The 17,681-nt window shown below is 51.5% G+C and overlaps 1 protein-coding gene across 3 annotated transcripts; it reads left to right on the top strand.

Moving 5' to 3' along the window:
• The first annotated feature begins 1,133 nt into the window (after positions 1-1,133).
• On the top strand, positions 1,134-14,383 carry INTS15 (integrator complex subunit 15). 3 transcript variants are annotated; one of them, XM_030846036.3, is made up of 6 exons: positions 1,134-1,599; positions 2,041-2,262; positions 4,274-4,439; positions 8,575-9,099; positions 9,894-9,933; positions 13,568-14,383. In XM_030846036.3, exons 1-6 carry the CDS (start codon positions 1,408-1,410, stop codon positions 13,767-13,769), a joined length of 1,347 nt encoding a protein of 448 aa, XP_030701896.1. In that variant the 5' UTR covers positions 1,134-1,407; the 3' UTR covers positions 13,770-14,383. The 3 variants fall into 3 exon arrangements, with proteins under 3 accessions (XP_030701896.1, XP_030701899.1, XP_030701898.1); XM_030846039.3 differs by having other exon boundaries at positions 1,135-1,599; positions 13,757-14,383; XM_030846038.3 differs by lacking the exon at positions 1,134-1,599 and adding an exon at positions 1,617-1,840.
• Positions 14,384-17,681: the final 3,298 nt, after the last annotated feature.

Genomic DNA, 17,681 nt, shown 5'->3' with positions numbered 1-17,681 from the left:
GAAGTCCTGGATACTTACTTTCTAAGCATTGGTTTATTTCTTTTTTCCCGGTTTCCACTGTGTTTATGAATTGGCTCTCAGTAGCTAAGGAAGGGAAGGGAAAACTAGTGTTTACTGAGTGCCTAAGCTTTGCCAGGTGCCATGCTAATAAACCCTGGGGCAGAAATACCCCTTGCTCATCCTCTGTTCATTCAGCCGGCTGGAGTGGAGCATCTCTAAAGTCCTGGTGCCAAGGGGTTCAAAGACCTTGGTCTCCCACTGGGCTCCTGGACAGGAGGGGCCTTATGGCTGTGTCCCCTGATATGCAGGAGGGTCTCTGTGACTTGAAGTTGTCTCAGCTGCACCCTCTTTAATGTCCTTTCCATCTTTCCCTGGGAAAGGCCTTGGCTTTTTTCATCTCCTTGACCACACCCAGCATCCTCTCCTAGGCCCACCCTCAGGCCAGAATGGACCTTTTACAGAAGGCTTATTCCTGTGGCCTCTGGCCTGCCCTCCACTGGCCTCTTGTGGCCACATTCAAGTCATTTCTGCTGTTTTTAAAATCCCAGGCTAGCCCCGCTGTTCATTCATTGCAGAGAGATGAATGCAGGAAAAGAGATTCACAGAAAGTGCTGAGGGTTTTGAGGTCGTAGTAGTCAGGCGCAGGAGACATGATTCCTATGGCCCTCCCAGGCTAGGCGGGGCCCATCTGGAGGGGGCTGGGGAATAAGGACTCGCAGGCAGGCAGGCATCATTTGTCGTCGCAGCCCCGAGTTCGGACTAGATATAGCGTTAAAGATGAACGGCTGGGGCCTGAGCCACGGCCCTGCACCACCACCCTATCCTTGGAAAAGCTCCATGAAATCACATGTGTAGGCTTTGAACGCCGCGCAGAGAAAGCAAGGGGAGCTCCGGGCGGGCCTTGCGGGGCTGGGGGGCGCGCACAAGACCTAGATTGCGTTCTCTGGTGGATGTGGCCCCCAGCTCGGCAGCTCGAGACCCGCTCGGCGGTCGCGGGGCCCAGGGGCGGGGTTCAGGGGCGGGGCCCTTCCGCGCCCGCGGGCCGAGCCGCCAGGGGGCGCCCTCAGGGGGCGGGCCCTCGCCACCGCCTGCGCTTGGCCCTTGCGGGCCGCCGTTGCCGCGATCGGCATCTGCCGCCTTTCGACTCCGCGGCATCGGGTTCCCAGGGCTCTTGGTGGCGCCGGAGTCGCACACCCGGGGCGCCCGCTGGCCGCCGGCGGCGGCGGTGGCCCCCTGAGCGGGCCCGAACGGGGAGCGGGGAGCGGGCGGGCGCCGCGGCCCAGGCCCAGGGTCGGCGGGCGGAGGCCGACTCGCGGCCTCTTTGTCTCGGCAGCGGCGGGCGCGTCCGCGGGGCCCGGGGCGGAAGTCCCGCCGCGCTCCCGGCGCCCCGGCCGCAGAGGTGGCACCATGAGCGACATCCGCCACTCGCTCCTGCGCCGCGACGCGCTCAGCGCCGCCAAGGAGGTGCTGTACCACCTGGACATCTACTTCAGCAGCCAGCTGCAGAGCGCGCCGCTGCCCATCGTGGACAAGGGCCCTGTGGAGCTGCTCGAGGAGTTCGTGTTCCAGGTGCCCAAGGAGCGCGGCGCGCAGCCCAAGGTGCGCCGGGCGTTCGGCTGCCGCGTCCCCGATAAGTAAACTCCGGCTCCTTTTTCCTTCTCGGTGACAAGCGTCGGCCAGACCACAAACGCTCTTCGGATCGGGGGCTCCGTCCTCACCCTTGGCCTTGCTCCTTCAGCAGCAGCCAAAATGCCCGTTTTGCGGGGCTTGTGACAACCATGTCTCAATGGTGTTAAAGGAAGAGACTTTAAAGGCCTGTTACCGAGAATCTCAAACCGCTGTAGGTCACCCTGAGCCCCCTAGGGTGATGCATAATGACGTAGAATGGTATTTCTCGAGATTAACAGTAGAGAGTTCTCCGTGGGACCCGGGCTTTAGGGAGGTGAAAAGTTCCCTGGTGAAACCAGTGTTTTGTGTTTTCTCACTGTGTGAAATTAATAGGCCAAATTTCTCATCGCTTCTCCTGGATTTGTTTTACAGAGATTGAATTCACTTCAGGAGCTCCAACTTCTTGAAATCATGTGCAGTTATTTCCAGGAGCAAACCAAGGACTCTGTCCGGCAGATTATTTTCTCATCCCTTTTCAGCCCCCAAGGGAACAAAGCCGATGACAGCCGAATGAGCTTGTTGGGAAAGCTGGTCTCCATGGCAGTGGCTGTGTGTCGAATCCCAGTGTTGGAATGTGCAGCCTCCTGGCTCCAGGTACGTCTCTAGAGATAGCATCTCTGAGAGTCTCTGAAGAGGTGTTTCGTGTCAGGAAGTTTAATTTAATTGGATTTCTAGAGAGGTCTTTTCCATATGTTATCTTCTTGATGTTCCTGCCCTGTATGCTGATACCCCACACTTGTATATACAGGTGATCACCATTCTTGAGAAAACAGTAGTTTGTAACGGTAAATGAAGGCTCCATCTTCAGAATAAGTGAAAGTTAATTTTTCTTAGTTGAAAACAAGGTAGGATTTTGAAAACAGCTATGCATGCAGTCTCAAAGATTGGATTCTTTTTTTTTTTAAGGTCACTATGTGTCAAACTGTGGCAATGTTTGCTTGTTTTTTATAGTTAGATCAGTAAACATTGGAGTTGTTCCGGGGTGCCATTTCAAAGCTGATGGCTCTTCTAATGGATATGGACATAGGAGCCTTCTATAGTGTTTTTAAATATCTAAAAAAAAAAAAAAAAGTATTTTCATAGTAGACTTCGTGTTAGATAGTTTTTTGGAAGATCTATTCTGTTTTGCTTTTTCGTTACTCAGAGTTGTTGAAAAATTCATAATCCACTTAGAGTAGTTATTAACTCAAATTTTTGATTAACATCCTCAGCTAAGCTAGCAAAATTTACTACATTCAGTTTTTCAAACCTGCTTCATTCCCAAGGACTTGACATCATTTGGGTTTTTTTCAATTTATTTAAAAGTTTTTCCTGTGGTCTTATTTATCTTTAAAATTTGGCTAGTAAAAATATATTGTGTTCTTTGTAATACACAGGTAAATCTCAAGGGAATCTGTACCTTAATGGCCACCATTCTGATTTCTGGGACACCTGAATAAATCTTGGGTGTTGTATTTAATGTCAAGATTACCTCTATCCCTTGACAACCTGATGAAGTCAAGTTTAGCATCTTGAAATTCCTCATATAATTTTCCATTTATCTCTCATGGTGCTGTTGCGCTGGCATTTTGGCAAAGTGAAAGCAGATGTTAACAACAGGAAAGGGTCTTGTGGCTTGGGTCAGGGTTTGCCACACTGGGGTGTAGGGCTGCAGCTTCCTCCAGAGAAAAGGGTGGAGATGGCTGGTTTGGTGCGTGAATGAACAATCTGGCCTAATGCCTCCTTGCAGTTTGCCCTGCAGGCTGTGTTGTAGCCCTGAAACTGTAGCATCCTGAACAATGGTTAAATGTGGCTACAGATGGGCATCTGAGTGGGAAGGAAAAAGACGGGAGGGTGGTGATGTAGGGTTCAAACATATTAACGGAATCCGTAATAGGAAAGGACTGTAGGAAAATTTGAGAAAGTACTGCTCTAAATCATGTGATAGTTCACAGACTCTCCTAAGTCACATCAAAGTGGTAGCAACTGTTAATTTTTACCTTTGGAGTCTCACCTGTAGGGTTACAAAAATTGTCGTTTCCTCACTTGAAGTCAGGAATGATTTTTTCTGAAGTAAACTTCAAAGGTCGGCAGGCCTTTCACGTAAAGGGCAAGATAGTAAACATTTTAGGCTTTTCGGGTCATATAATCTCTCTCTTTTTTAAAAAAATATTTGTTTATTTGGCTGCTCCGGGCCTTAGTTGCTGCATGCGGGATCTTTAGTTGCGGCATGCAGGATCTGGTTCCCTGACCAGGGATCGAACCCGGGCCCCCTGTATTGGGAGCGTGGAGTCTTAGCCACTGGACCACCAGGGAAGTCCCTCGGGTCATATGATCTCTGTCACCCCTACTCAGCTGTGCCCTTGTAGTGCAGGAGCAGCCTGAGACAATAGCAAACACATGAGCAGGGCTGTGTTTAAATAAAACTTTATTTACAGAAAGAGGTGGCAGGGTGGATTTGGTCTGTGGGCTTTCATTTGCCCATCTCTGCTTCAAAGTAAGCTGTTAACGTCTTCTTCCCCTCTTGGAAGGCGTTCTGCCAGTTCTGATCTTCACCACGTGTACATAGTTGCTAGTCTTCTGGCTCACGACACCTGTAGTTACGTGGACTGTGGCTTCTTTCCAGCGGACGCCTGTGGTCTACTGTGTGCGGTTAGCCAGGGCCCTCGTGGATGACTACTGCTGTCTGGTGCCGGGATCCGTTCAGACGCTGAAGCAGATATTCAGTGCCAGCCCTCGCTTCTGCTGCCAGTTCATAACCTCAGTCACTGCGCTGTATGACCTGTCGTCAGGTAAACTTTAAGCAGATTGTTACCCTTAAGGAGGCTTCGGCCGATTGCTAGTTGTATTTGCACTGAACACCCAGCCGGCGGATGGCCTTTTTTTTTTTTTCCCTCTCTCTCTGAAATGTGTATTTTATTTCAGGCTGAAAGCTAAAGGGATGGGCCACCTGCACCTCTGGAATTTGCTAACAGGGAACTTTCCTTAGTGAGTCCCATTTGCCTGACTCAGAATGGTCCGGGTGGTAGACAGCTAATAAGGAAGGGTCTGGTGTCTGGGACAGATGTGGCTTTCTCTCCAGACATGACCTGCTTTTTTTTTTTTTTTTTTTTTTTTTTTTTTGTGGAACACACCACTCAGCATGTGTGGTCTTAGTTCCCCAAGCAGGGACTGAACCTGTGGTCCCTGCATTGGAAGCACAGCATCCTAACCAGTGGGCCACCGGGCAAGTCCCCATGCCTTGCTTTTTTATTCCCGACTTTTTATTTTGAAAAATTGCAAAACTTCAGGAAAGCTGCAAGAATGTTACAACAAAGGTTTGTGTATCTCTTACCGAGGTTCACCAGTTATTAACATTTGCCATATATTCTTTTTTTTCTCTTTTCCTTTTGCTCTCTCTTTCTTTCCCCTTCTCTCCACATACACACTCACAAGTATTTTTTTCCTGAACCCTTGAGCTTGTTGCCAGTGTCAGGTACCAAGTACTTAAATGTGTATCTAAGAACAAGAACGTTCCCTTACACAAACATGATACCATTATCACATGTAAGAAATTAAATACTGACAGAATACTTTTATCGCATATATTTAGCCGTTGTTCAGATTTCCTTGATCGTCTCAATAATGTCTTTTATAGCCTTTTTCCCCCCTTTTGAGGGACCAGGAGAATTCGGGATCCAGTCAAGGCTCATACATGGTTGTTACGTCACTTTGGTCCTTTTAAAATAGTTCCCACACAGACATAGAGAATGGAATTGAGGACACGGGGAGGGGGAAGGGGAAGCTGGGACGAAGTGAGAGAGTGGCATGGACGTATATGCACTACCAAATGTAAAACAGATAGCTAGTGGGAAGCAGCCATATAACACAGGGAGATCAGCTCGGTGCTTTGTGACCACCTAGAGGGGTGGGATAGGGAGGGTGGGAGGGAGATGCAAGAGTAAGGAGATATGGGGATATGTGTATACATACAGCTGATTCACTTTGTTATACAGCAGAAACTAACACACCATTGTAAAGCAATTATACTCCAATAAAGATGTTAAAAACAAAAATAAAACAGTTCCCAGCCTTTAAAAAAATCTCTATGATATTGACATTTTTTGAGAGCTCAGGCCTGTTGTTTTGCAAAATGTCCCTCAATTTAGTTTTGTCTGTTTCCTTATGAAAGGTTCAAGTTAAACATTTGTGGCAACAATATTACCCAGGCCGTGATGTGTCCTTCTTGCGCCGGGAGGCAAGCGTGTCTGTTGGCCTGTGGGTGATGTTCTGAGACTTCCTTAGCAAGGTACCAGGAGAGGGCCTCAGGGAGGCCATTAGATGGCATTTGACTTCAGCTGGGAGAAGCCCACGGCCGTTGTCCCTGTCCAGCAGCAGAGCCCTCTGGACCCCCCCATAAAGAAAACCAAGAGAAGTTGACCAGCTCTGGTTGAATTGTGGCAGGGGTCTCAGACCCCACCCACTGGGCCCTGCTGCCCACTTTCCTCCCCCAGGAGTGGGTTCCAAGGAACATGGATTGACAAGCACTGAGTCCTTCTACATCTGTGTCCTTGAATGACCCCCACAGCCCTCGCGGCCCCTGGCTAGGGCTGCTGCCCTCGCTTTGCATCTGCGGAAGGTACAGGCCTCGCCCTCGTGAACAGCTTTCTCTGCAGAGGCAGACCCGAAGCCCGCTGTTCTAGTTCAGGTTCCTCCTCTGCCCTCAGCTCTGGCCGCTCAGAGGGCTGGCAGGTAGCCTCTTTCTTCTCCTGGTCTAATAGCGAACCCAGCTGCTGGAAAGCCTTAGCAGCATTCTCCACTTTTGTTCAGTCCAGCATTGGTCTCCTGCCAGCACCCTGATTGTATTTGATTCTCCTTTTATTTGTAACTCTCTTCCTTGCCGTTAGACGTTTTAGTTCTCTTGAGAAAGTTCGCATGGACCTACCGTGAACGTTTAAGTGCGTGTCATACCCGCGTGTAATTGCATACTTGCTTTCATCGCTGCGTGCCGCTCGCTGGGATGGGTGGCAGGGCTTGTGGGCGCCCCGCTGCTGGGGTGGAGTCTTCCCTGGCGCTCTCCTAAGAGGCTTCTCAAGAGCTCTTGATAGCTAGGCACGGTGTTTAGGCCTTTTGTGTTCCCAGAGGAAGGATTTGCAGCATCGTAGTTGCTCTTTCAAGTCATGGTTATTCCAGGGTGACAAGGACAGAAATTGGCCTTAACATTGGGAATGGATTCATTAACATATGGAGAAGGAAATAATGTTCAGAAAATACCACTAACGTTCTAGGATGGACATGAGACGTGGTATTTTTCTCTTAAGTCAGTTTGCCAGTCTGACATGTCAAGTCTTTTTTTTAAACCACTCTGTCGAGGTAGGATTGACAGAGAGAGAGCTATGTATTTCTATGTACAATTGGATGAGGTTGGAGATACGGACATCCCTGGCTCCATAGTGGTGGCCCAGAGGGTGGGCCTGAGTCCGCTGGCAGCAGGGTGCTTGCCGCTGCTCTTGGTACTGTGGCTGGCGGGCGTCTGTGCCTCCGAAGCTGTGAAACGGAAGGGGCTTACCTAACCGAACAGAACACCCTCTTGCCCCATTGTCACAGGGAACCTGGGTCTCTGCATACAAAGGTTGTGGAGATTATTCACGCAGGTACACACGCTCACGTGTACTCACCGAGCACACGTGTACACAGCATGTGTGCATATGCCACCTTCAGGCTCCGGAGATGCCCCAGCTAGACGTGTGTCGGGCGGGGGAGGGGCTGGGTTGCTGGAGGAGCGGGCCTGAGACTGGCGTGTCCCAGACAGAAATGCTTCGGGGAGTCAAGGGGCCGGACACAGGGTCACCACTGTTTATTTTGCCAAGTAAATGTCGTAGACGACAACTCCCTCTTGTCACCGTCATTTCGTAGCAGAAGGGAAGGGCGTGGGTCAGCCCGCAAGCAGTAGACAGTCCCAGGGGAAAGGCCGGTGTCTCCTGAGGAAGAGCAGTTGGAGACTTCACACCAACACGGGGCTCGCTCTGCTCCTCAGTCTCTCTTCTCATGCTTGGCTCTGGACCTCAGCAGCCCGGAAGGGGCTCCGTCATCCCCAGCTTCATGAGCTGAGGTGTGCACAGCCCCAGAGGCAGGAGGCTGGGGACCCGCTCCCACGCACACACAGCCTAAGGGCAGTGTCCGCTGACCCCAGGATGGGCGGTGTAGCCTAGTGGTAAGAGCTGGGCCACCTGGGGTCGGGTCTGGGCCCACCACGTAGTTTTAATGAGTCTGGAGAAAATGATTTAACATCTCTGTGCCTCAGTTTCCTCATCCTTTATATAATAGGTGGTTTGTTTGAGGATTAAGTGAGTTCATCTGTGGTAGGACTTAGTTTATTCTTAAACTCAGAATAAATATCAACTTTTGTCTTTAAAGTTACTGTTCTCTGTCTTGCCATAGAATGTACTAGATCTCAGGACTCACAGGAGGCCAGGCCTTGCTTAGAGGTTCCAGGTTTGGGGCTGGGATGGCTCCTGGCAGCGGACAGATCGTTGTCTGGACTTTGAGCTGCTCCCTGACAGCCCCCGTAGCTGTCACCGTACCACTGAGGGGACACCAAACACAGGGATGAAACCTACTCACAAGGGAAGGGATGAAGTGTGGTGGTGGTAGCTCTGGACATAGATAGTGGACTTTTATTTAAATTGACACACAGGATCACAAGGCATCATGGAGTTCTAGGGAATTGTTGGTTTAATGTGTTGAGCCCAACCATGGCCAGGCCTTCCTAAGTCGGATGAGAGCCCAGCCCTCTCGGAGGGGACGTTCCAGGAAAGGAGACAGAGGGTAGGTGAGGACAGAGGTGTGTCGTCCGGATGTCGGTTGATGAGTACTGTGAGCTTGAAGGTCTGTCTGTCCCTGTCTCCTGTCTGTGGGGCTGAAGACCCTTCTGACTTTGTTTTGCAGACGATCTCATCCCACCGTTGGACTTGCTTGAGATGATTGTCAACTGGATTTTTGAGGACCCGAGGTTGATTCTCATCACTTTTTTAAATACTCCGATCGCAGCCAATCTCCCAATAGGATTTTTAGAGCTCACCCCGCTCACTGGATTGATCCGCTGGTGTGTGAAGGCCCCTCTGGCTTATAAAAGGAAGAAGAAGCCCCCCTTAGCCAATGGCCCCGTCACTGCCAAAGTCACCAAGGACTCGGGGGGGACGGACAGAGATTCCCACCTCTTGTACTCAAAGCTCCACCTCAGCGTCCTGCAGGTCCTCATGATGCTCCAGGTGCACTTGACTGAGAAGAACCTGTACGGCCGCCTGGGGCTCATCCTGTTTGACCACATGGTCCCGCTGGTGGAGGAGATCAACAGATTGGCGGATGAACTGAACCCCCTCAACGCCTCCCAGGAGATCGAGCTCTCCCTGGACCGGCTGGCACAGGCTCTGCAGGTGGCCATGGCCTCTGGAGCCCTGCTGTGCACGAGAGGTGGGTGACTGCCTGCCCAGGCCTCCCGGGGGTGGGTCACCACCACCCGCCGGAAAGAAAATCGGGGCTCCTGGACAAGGGCTGTTTTCCGCTTTTAGGACTTCTTTCCTCTCAGTGAACGCAGGGTAGGTGGGCGGAAGTTGCAGGACGTGCCCAGGTAGAATCCCGTGGCCGTGGCATCTGGGTGTCTCCTGGCTGATTTGCCCAGGCCTGGGGATGCCTCCAGAGCACAGGTAATAATGGCTTAATCTCCTTCCTCTTAGGGAATCTTTTCTTTTTCTGCAGTTCTTCTGCATTGCAGCATAATTTACGTACAATGAAATGCACCTGTTTAAGTGCAGGAACCATTCCATCACCTGTTCAGAGGGCTCCTTAATTCTGCATTTCAGTGCTTGAACTCGCCCAGAAGAATGATCTGATGCTAATGACACACTTCTGTTTGCTCTTTGACTGCTGGCTCACAGACGTTGCCTGAGGCCCATGCAGTCGTCCCTGGAGATGGGTTTCCCTGTTATCTTGCTCTTAGCCTTGGGCGTCTGATCTGTTGTCTCTGGGCCTTTTCCCAGCCATCTGACAAATTACCAGTAGAGCTGCCCCCTTTCCTAAGTGATGTCTTCTGTTGAGGGCGTGTGTTAAAGCAAAAATGGAAGAAAAAGAGAGCCCCGCTTCTAAATGGTGCTAGGAAGGTGAGCATGAGGTACTGTTACTGTCTCGCTCGCATCCTTGAACATTAGCAAACCTCTCACCTCGTCATCTCCAGGCCGTTCCTTAATTTTGTGTCTCCTTCATTTCAGATGACCTGAGAACCTTGTGCTCCCGGCTGCCCCATAATAAGTAAGTATCCTCCCAAGACTTCTAGCTGGGCGGGGGCGGGGGTGGGTGAGGGAATGGTGGGGTGCAAGGCAGGGCGGACCCCTTGTCCTGGCTTCTTGGGGAGAGTTGGTTTGCAGGGTCTAGAGCGTCTGTGAATAAGGGGCCCCCCAGAACCTGACAGTAAGTGGGGGAATGGATGTGATAGCATAACACAGGAGAGGAGACCCAAGCAGGGAGTCCATCAACGAGGTAAGAAAAGTGGCCGTCCTTCTGGGCGTCAAGGGAGAAGCCGGAGCGAACTCGGGGGCCTTTACTGCTCACTAAGTCAGCGTGCGTGTGGGTCGTGGTGATGGCATGTGCTGTGGCGACATTGATCGCACAGCCCTCACGGAAGTACTGTGTCCGTTAGGCCAGCGCCTTGGTCTCGGGTGGCACAGACCGGGTTCTGAGCGTGGTTCTGTCTGTGGTTTGCTGTGATGCCGGGGCTGACTCTTTTGCCTTGGCTTCCCCCCTTGTAAAATGGGGACCGTAATTCACCTGCCTCCCAGGGTTGTAGTGAGGTGTAAATGAGGTGGTGTTTGCAAAGTTGTTTGTCCACAGCACACGGGAGTCTCTCCGTAAGTGGTCGTTATTGTCCTAATGTGGGGGGAAGCAGTGGTAATAGTGGTGAAAAGCAGGAACTGTGTGGTCCTAACAGCTTCTGGTGAGAATTCCACCCTCACTACTTCCTATCTGTAAGACCTTGGACAAGTTCCCACTATCCTTGTTTTCTCTATAAAATCAAGAAAACAGTAGTACCTGCCTCAGGTCCCCCTGCCTCCCCCGCCCTGCTCCCCTCATAGGAGTTTTGTGAGGATTAATTGAGTAAAAACATAGAAAGCACTTAGAATGGTACTTGACATGTAAATAACCTAAGAAGTGTTAGCTACTGTGACTTTTACTGTTATTTGTGTAACAGGAGTTTCTCTTAATCGAATTAATTTCACTGAAGCTAAGAAGCAAAAAGCTATGTGCACAAAAATGTTTCATGCAAAGGCAGTCTTATCAGTAGCAAAAAGTCAGAAACAAGCTAACCATCCCATAGCTTGGGGATACTTAGTAAGTTAGTAGTGATACATCAGGAGGATGGAACATTATGTGTCCACTAAAAACAGTAATTGTGGCCACCCTGTGAGGAGATGTTTATCCTTGAAGGCAGAACTGCCCTGCTGCCTGCTGTGTGCACCTGGGCACGGTTTACAGGAATGAAAACAGCCAAGTTCTTTCTTCAGAGGGTCGCACTGGTTTTTAAGGTGGATAGTGGGGCTCCAGGGCTGACGTTGGCAGGCAGTGCGGACAGAGGGTGAGCAAGCCCACTGGGCCCCTCGGCACCGTGTGTGCTCCCAGCCGCCCAGGGCCTGACCCACCAGCCCTGCCGGGGCCCGGCAGTGGGGCAGGTGTGGCAGGCTGAGCAAAGGCTTAATTTGAGGCCAGAAGATGGGCCAGATGCTACTTCCCGGGCTGACAGGAGAGGAGCTGCGGCCAGAGGGCCGGGAGCTTGGCGTCGGGCCCTAACGGGCAGGTAGCTCCAGGCAGGCATCTGGGTGGTTAAACGGGGGTTTCTGGAGCAACAAAACGGTCCACCTTGAGAAGTGACATCGGCAGGGTGGACAGCTTGTCCAGAGGCCACCTCGCCCTCGGGAGCCCACACTGTTCCTTTGTCTCCCTCCCTCCGTCCCTTCCTTCTTTCCTTTCTTCCCTCCAAGAAAGTCTCCTGCGTCTGAGGACATCGCCAGTGCACGCGGCACCTCTTCACCTCCTCGCACTAATCCCTTTGCAACCTTTCCCTTCTTTGTGCACAGCTTTTATGTAATGTTTAATGTTTTCAGGGCATTAAAATGTGATAGGGTATGAATTGTTTATCATCTCAGTGTTACAACTAGGGGTCCCCGTGGGAATCCTCTGGAACTTATAACTGCCCCGAGGGACCCCGCCCCCCAGGGGCCTGTAGCTGCTGCTCCGACGTACAGCCCTGGGCCCCAGTCCCCCGGGGGCAGCCTGACACTGACATGGGGAGAGAGTGGCCCACAGTCGCTTGGACTACCTCTTTGATTTCTGATTGTTCCTTTTGCGTTAATTGTCTTCTGGACTAGACCAGAAACTTCCTGAAACCCCCTCTCTCTGTGGCAGGGTGTGCAGGTTCAAACGAGCATGTGACCTACATTTTGCCTCCGCAGTGTATTCCCTCCTTGGACTTACTGCTTAGTTTCCTTGAATTTCTTACCCAGAGTTATTAAACCGTAGTAGTTATTAAAACGTAGTGAAGAGAGTCAGAAGAGCTTCAAGCCACTAAAAGGCACCAGATTTCTTCACACCTGGGTTTACTGCCTGAGCCCCTCCTGGGGGCCCAGGGTACCAGACTTTGTACTTGGTGGGTGGGAGAGAGTGAGGGTCACTCTGCCAAAGACCTAGGCCCGCCCCCTGCTTCATCTCAGAGCTCCAGGAAGCAGCCAACCATAGTCAGTCTCCCAAGGGTGAAGTGGCCCGTCGGGATGGGCTTTCGCTGGGCCAAGCAGGACAGCATGCAGGGAAGGTGTGGCCTCGTGGGACCGGGAAGCTGAGGGGCAAGTGGTGGGCAAGAACGGGACCTGGCAGGCGGGGTTTGGTGATGTGGAGGGACAGTGTACGCACTCGAGAGACAGGACCCAGCCGGAGCCACGGCCCTGGCTGAGGCTGGGAGAGCAAAGCACAGAGGCCAGGGGATCCAGGGGGAGGGCAGGGCTGGGGAGGGGCCCTCTGTCCTGAAGGGGCGTAACCGGGGGACTTGGTTATTTCAGGCTGAGTCCGGACAAGCTAGAGGTGGAGAGAAAGTTAGGACGCTCTGCTGATGGTGCTGAGAGGGGAGGGTGGCATTAGATAGGATGAGACTAATGAGAGGAAGCTCTTCAAGGGGTCTCAGAAGGCACCAGCATAGGAGGTGACATTGAATTCAGGAGCAGGGAGGACTTCCTGGAGGCAGAGGCTGTTGAAGTGCTGAACCACAGAGAGCGGAGCGCAGGCCAGGGTGGGAGGGGGTTGGGGAGGGGAGTGGGGCAGGAGGGGGCCCTGAAAGTGGGTGAGGGCTGGTCCAGGCCGGGGCCATTCCTGAGGACTCCGGACGTCAGGGTCATGTGAAAAGCCACCTTCTGTGTGGCTTTGCTTGGAATTCAGTTAGGACTCGGTCACCAGGAGTGACTTGGAGAAGCGTGGCCCTCTGTCCTGTTTGCTGTGGCTCCTCAGTCACAGCCCCCGAAGGTGTGGACAGGTGAGGCTGACACCAGTGCACACCTGCACGGTCCCCAAGCCACAGACGCCAAGGCTGTGTCGGAGCTTCTGTGGACTAAGGCCCCCTCCCTCCCTCCCCATCGCTGCCGGCAGGATCCCGGCTTTCCCACCACGGCCCCTCGCCTCTCCAGGCCCCAGTCTGTCAATACATCCCGCTGCCTCCAGGTCACCCCCATCCTGCTACCCAGCCATGAGCCACCCTCCAGCCTCCCTGGAAACTTGGTGTCTGTTCCGGCACAGGAGCAAGGACCACCACGGCAGCCTAGCCTGCCCCCCACCCATAGCGCCACGGGTTGGGCGGATGCCACCATTGGCACCGTTGGCATCCTAACCCTTCTCCTTGTGTTTGCAGCCTTCTCCAGCTGGTGATCTCGGGCCCCGTGCCGCAGTCGCCGCACGCGGCGCTCCCTCCCGGGTTCTACCCTCACATCCACACACCCCCGCTGGGCTACGGGGCTGTGCCGGCCCACCCTGCCGCCCACCCTGCCCTGCCCACGCACCCCGGGCACACCTTCATCTCAGGCATGACCTTCCCGTTCAGGCCCATCCGCTAGGCTGGCCCCCGCGAACCGCTGAGTGGCACCGTGCCTTCCATGCCTGGTTGGAGGAAGCCTTCCCAGGAAAGGACGACCGATCCATAGGAGAGGGCTCGGGGGGCAGCCGGGCGGCCCCTCCTCGCTGCAGAACCACAGAACCGGGTCGGTGCGGAAGTTCTGCGATGTCGCCGTCCAGGCACCTCCTACCCGTCTCATTCGTAAAAGTCCAGATGGGATCGATGTAAGGAAACGTCCAGCCCTCTGCGGAGCGATGCGGGCATCTTTAAAAGCTGCCAGGGCTGTGAACCTGTGGTCTGGGGTGTCACTGCGGACACACGCCCTGAGCCTGTGCCGTCGGAGCACTGGTGGAGGAGCAGCGTGTGCGAGTCCACGTGTCTGGCCTCCCTCCTTGTGGACGGGCTGTGTCCCGCCAGGAGCACAAGGCACTCCCATGGCTCCAGGAGCGCAAGGCTGAACCGCCGGCATGGCAAGCTCTCACCCAGCACTTGGTCCCCACGGGTCGGGGGAACCTGTGAGCGTGGCCCCCATCAGTAGGGAAAGGAACGTCTCTGTTTTATTGGGGTCTCTAAGTTTTCCTTCCATATGTTCAAATAAATTTTTTCTAAACAGTTTTATAGACTTTATGGCCTGTATTTTAAAAACTTAGTAGCTGTGAGCCTCGGAGATGTCCTCCCCAGTCCGCCGCGATCCTGGTGAGAAGATTGGATACAATTGTAGGTGCTCCTTTTGGCAGAAACGCTGCAGGCGCTCCCCGCACCCTGTGCAGGGCACCCAGGGTCTGTCTGCTTCAGTTACGGTTCCTTTCTTCCTTCAGGAACAAAACTCAGGCCTCAGGAGTTTTCTCCAGCACGCAGTTGGAAGGTATCTGCTCGGAGTTCTCACTTATTGGTTTGGGGAGGAAGGAAAGATAACCAGTAACCCCATGGCTGGGCTCCCCTAGGCTGAGCGTGAGGAACGAGAGGCGGCTACAGCAAACAGTGAGCGTGGAGGACCAAGATTAACTCGGGGTAAAATGTAACCTTGCCGTTGTTTACCCTGCTGCTGCTGAAGTCCGTGCCCTGGAAGACCAGACGAGAGAGAGAGAGAGAGAGAGCGCCATACTTGGCCTCCAGGGTCCGTGACCAGGGTGCTTTCTCAGGGACACGAGCTCGTGGTCTTCCGTGGGCCCCGGGAGTGCTCACCGCTGCCCCAGCCGGTGTGTAGGAACCAGCCTGCAAGTGACGCCTATCAGGACCCTGCTTTTAGGTTGCTTTTGAGAGCCGTGAACTAGAGAGGAAATTACCTTTTCTTTGAGTTTGATTTCATTGTCCCTGTGTTTCCTGTTGCCTGTATAAATCTGCTGATGTCAGGGCAGGAGCCAAAGTCAAGTCTCTGCTTCCATCTCTCTTGGTGGGACTCATCCACGGAGCTAAGGAGAGTAGCACTTGCTGGTTCTTCGTGTTCAACTCTGGTACCAAGTGTTTCTGCAAAGGGTGGAAAAGGAGCTCTCACACTGCTTCCTGGCTGGAGAGGGTCTCTAAACCTGGCTCTGTCTCGGAAGGTGGTTGTCACCATCCGTGTCCAGGGCTAGATAGTCTTAGCTCCTCTCAGACCCGAGGTGGTTTTTGCCAAAATAAAAATAAAAAGAAGGGTAAAATGTAGGAAATAAAGCCACTAGAGCCACAGACTTCCTTTGTGGTATTTTTAGCAGAATGTGGTCAGTTAAGTCAGCATATTAAAAACGATGGCCCTCCTGTTACGCTGTTATGTGCGGGCGCTTGCTAAGTGTTTTACATCCATTAAAAACTGACATGTGAGAAAATACTAGGCAACATATGAAATAAAGTGTATCTACCCAGAGTGTATAAAGAAACTACACATTAATCCAAGGACATTCCAATTTTAAAACTGAGTGAAGGACATAAACAGAAAATTCATAGAAGAGAAAATACAAATGGCCAATAAATAAGAAAGGATTCTAAAAGTGGTAACCAGGGAAATATAAATTAAAGTGAAATGCCATAGAAAGTGTCGCTAAAGATGTGGGGAGAGAAGGATTGCGGTTTGTGGTAGAGTGAATCAGTTGAGCTGCTCTGGAGAAATTAGAAGATAAGATGATTCTGTGGTCCAGCAATACTAGAAAGAGATGTACAAGGGTGTTCAGGGCTGTATTGTCTGTTTTCTAAGTAACGGTTTTATGGGCAGATAATACCCAGTTCACTGATTTAAAGGGTACAATTCAGTGGTTTTCAGTTTATTTACAGAGCTGTGCAACCGTCACCACTATCTGTCTTAGGACATTTCACCATCCGAAAAAGAAGCCCTGCAACGATTACCAGTCACTGACCCCCTCCTCCCAGCACTTGGCAACAGCTAGTCTACTTTCTGTCTTCATAGATTTGCCTTTTCTGGACGTTTCATATAAATGGAATCATACGGTATATGTTCTTTTGTGACTGGCATATTTCAATTAACATAATGTGTTCAAAGTTCATCCGTACTGTAAAGTGTCAGTTCTTGATTCCTTTCTATGGCCAAATAATATTCCATTGTATGGATGGACCACATTTTGTTTATCCATTTATTAGTTGATGGACATTTGAACCCTTTGGCTCTTACAAATATTGCTGCTATGAACATTCGTGTACACGGTTTCCTGTGAACATGTTTTTGATTCCTTTGGAGAGAAAGGTATACGCACATATACACATACACATGTATATGGAAATGCTGGGTGCAGTATTTCTTTAATAAGGAAGATCCAGACACACCTCAAATAGGCATCAACAGAGGACTGTCCGACTAGGTGCTGTAAACTTGGGCGTCTCTAGGGACCAGGCAGGTGATGTCAAGGGATGAAGCTTCCAGAATTAGACCCCAGCGGGGACCGGGTTCCGCGCTAAACTAGAGAACACCTAGAGCTGGTCGTTGCCAGACCTGGTCGCTTGGGCCAAGGGAACGTTGCCAGGACTTCTGACTTTTCACGGAAGATGGAAATACGACTTTTCATGTTGCGTTTTCTTAATTTAAAAACCACATTTGGAAACCAGTCTCTGCTGTTAGAAGTCAAGATGGTGGGGGAGGCTGGGTCGTGACTAGTAGAGGCTGGTTCCACAGGTTTGTGCACTTTTCCATATGTCGTTATCCTTTGATAACAAGTGCCTCCCCCCAAAACCCCAAATGCCATGTGGGCTGACCATGACAAAGTCTTAAACCAGATTTGACCCAGAGGTTTCCTGTTTCTGCCCCTTGGGCTCCTGATATGGAAAGTTCCTCGAGAAATATTTGCCAAGTGAAAGCTTGGATAGCATTATGAAGAGTGTAATGCCTAAAGCCATGTATGTGACAAATAAAAAGACAAGGTGATACTGCAGCTTTCCCACAGGTATACGTGGATGTGTATGTACATGTGTTTAAAAATGGTATACACCAAACTGAAAACAGTGGAAACCTCTGGGGGGGATACTAGAAATGGGGTGACGGCCAAAGGAGACCTTTCCTTCTCTGTACAGTTTTAAAGTTTCATTTTATTTTTTAATTCTTAATTAAAAAAAAAATAGTCTGGGGACTTCCATGGTGGCGCAGTAGTTAAGAATCTGCCTGCCAATGCAGGGGACACGGGTTCCAGCCCTGGTCTGGGGAGATCCCACATGCCGCGGAGCAACTAAGCCCGTGCGCCACAACTACTGAGCCTGCGCTCTAGAGCCCATGAGCCACAACTACTGAGCCCACGTGCCAAAACTACTGAAGCCCACACGCCTAGAGCCTGTGCTCCACAACAAGAGAAGTCACCGCAATGAGAAGCCTGCGCACCACGAGGAAGAGTAGCCCCCGCTCACCGCAACTAGAGAAAGCCCGGGTGCAGCAACGAAGACCCAACGTAGCCATAAACAAACAAACAAACAAAATATTCTGAGTCATAATGAAAGA

This window comes from Globicephala melas, chromosome 15, assembly GCF_963455315.2.
Source record: "Globicephala melas chromosome 15, mGloMel1.2, whole genome shotgun sequence".
Taxonomy (NCBI): domain Eukaryota; kingdom Metazoa; phylum Chordata; class Mammalia; order Artiodactyla; family Delphinidae; genus Globicephala; species Globicephala melas.
This window is presented reverse-complemented; position numbering and strand designations above follow the sequence as displayed.

Coding starts and splice junctions, on each gene's coding strand:
- INTS15 (XM_030846036.3), top strand. CDS start 1,408: ATGAGCGACATCCGCCACTCGCTCCTGCGCCGCGACGCGCTCAGCGCC. Junction 1,600..2,040: donor AGCGCGGCGCGCAGCCCAAG/GTGCGCCGGGCG, acceptor TTTGTTTTACAG/AGATTGAATTCACTTCAGGA. Junction 4,440..8,574: donor GCTGTATGACCTGTCGTCAG/GTAAACTTTAAG, acceptor TTTGTTTTGCAG/ACGATCTCATCCCACCGTTG.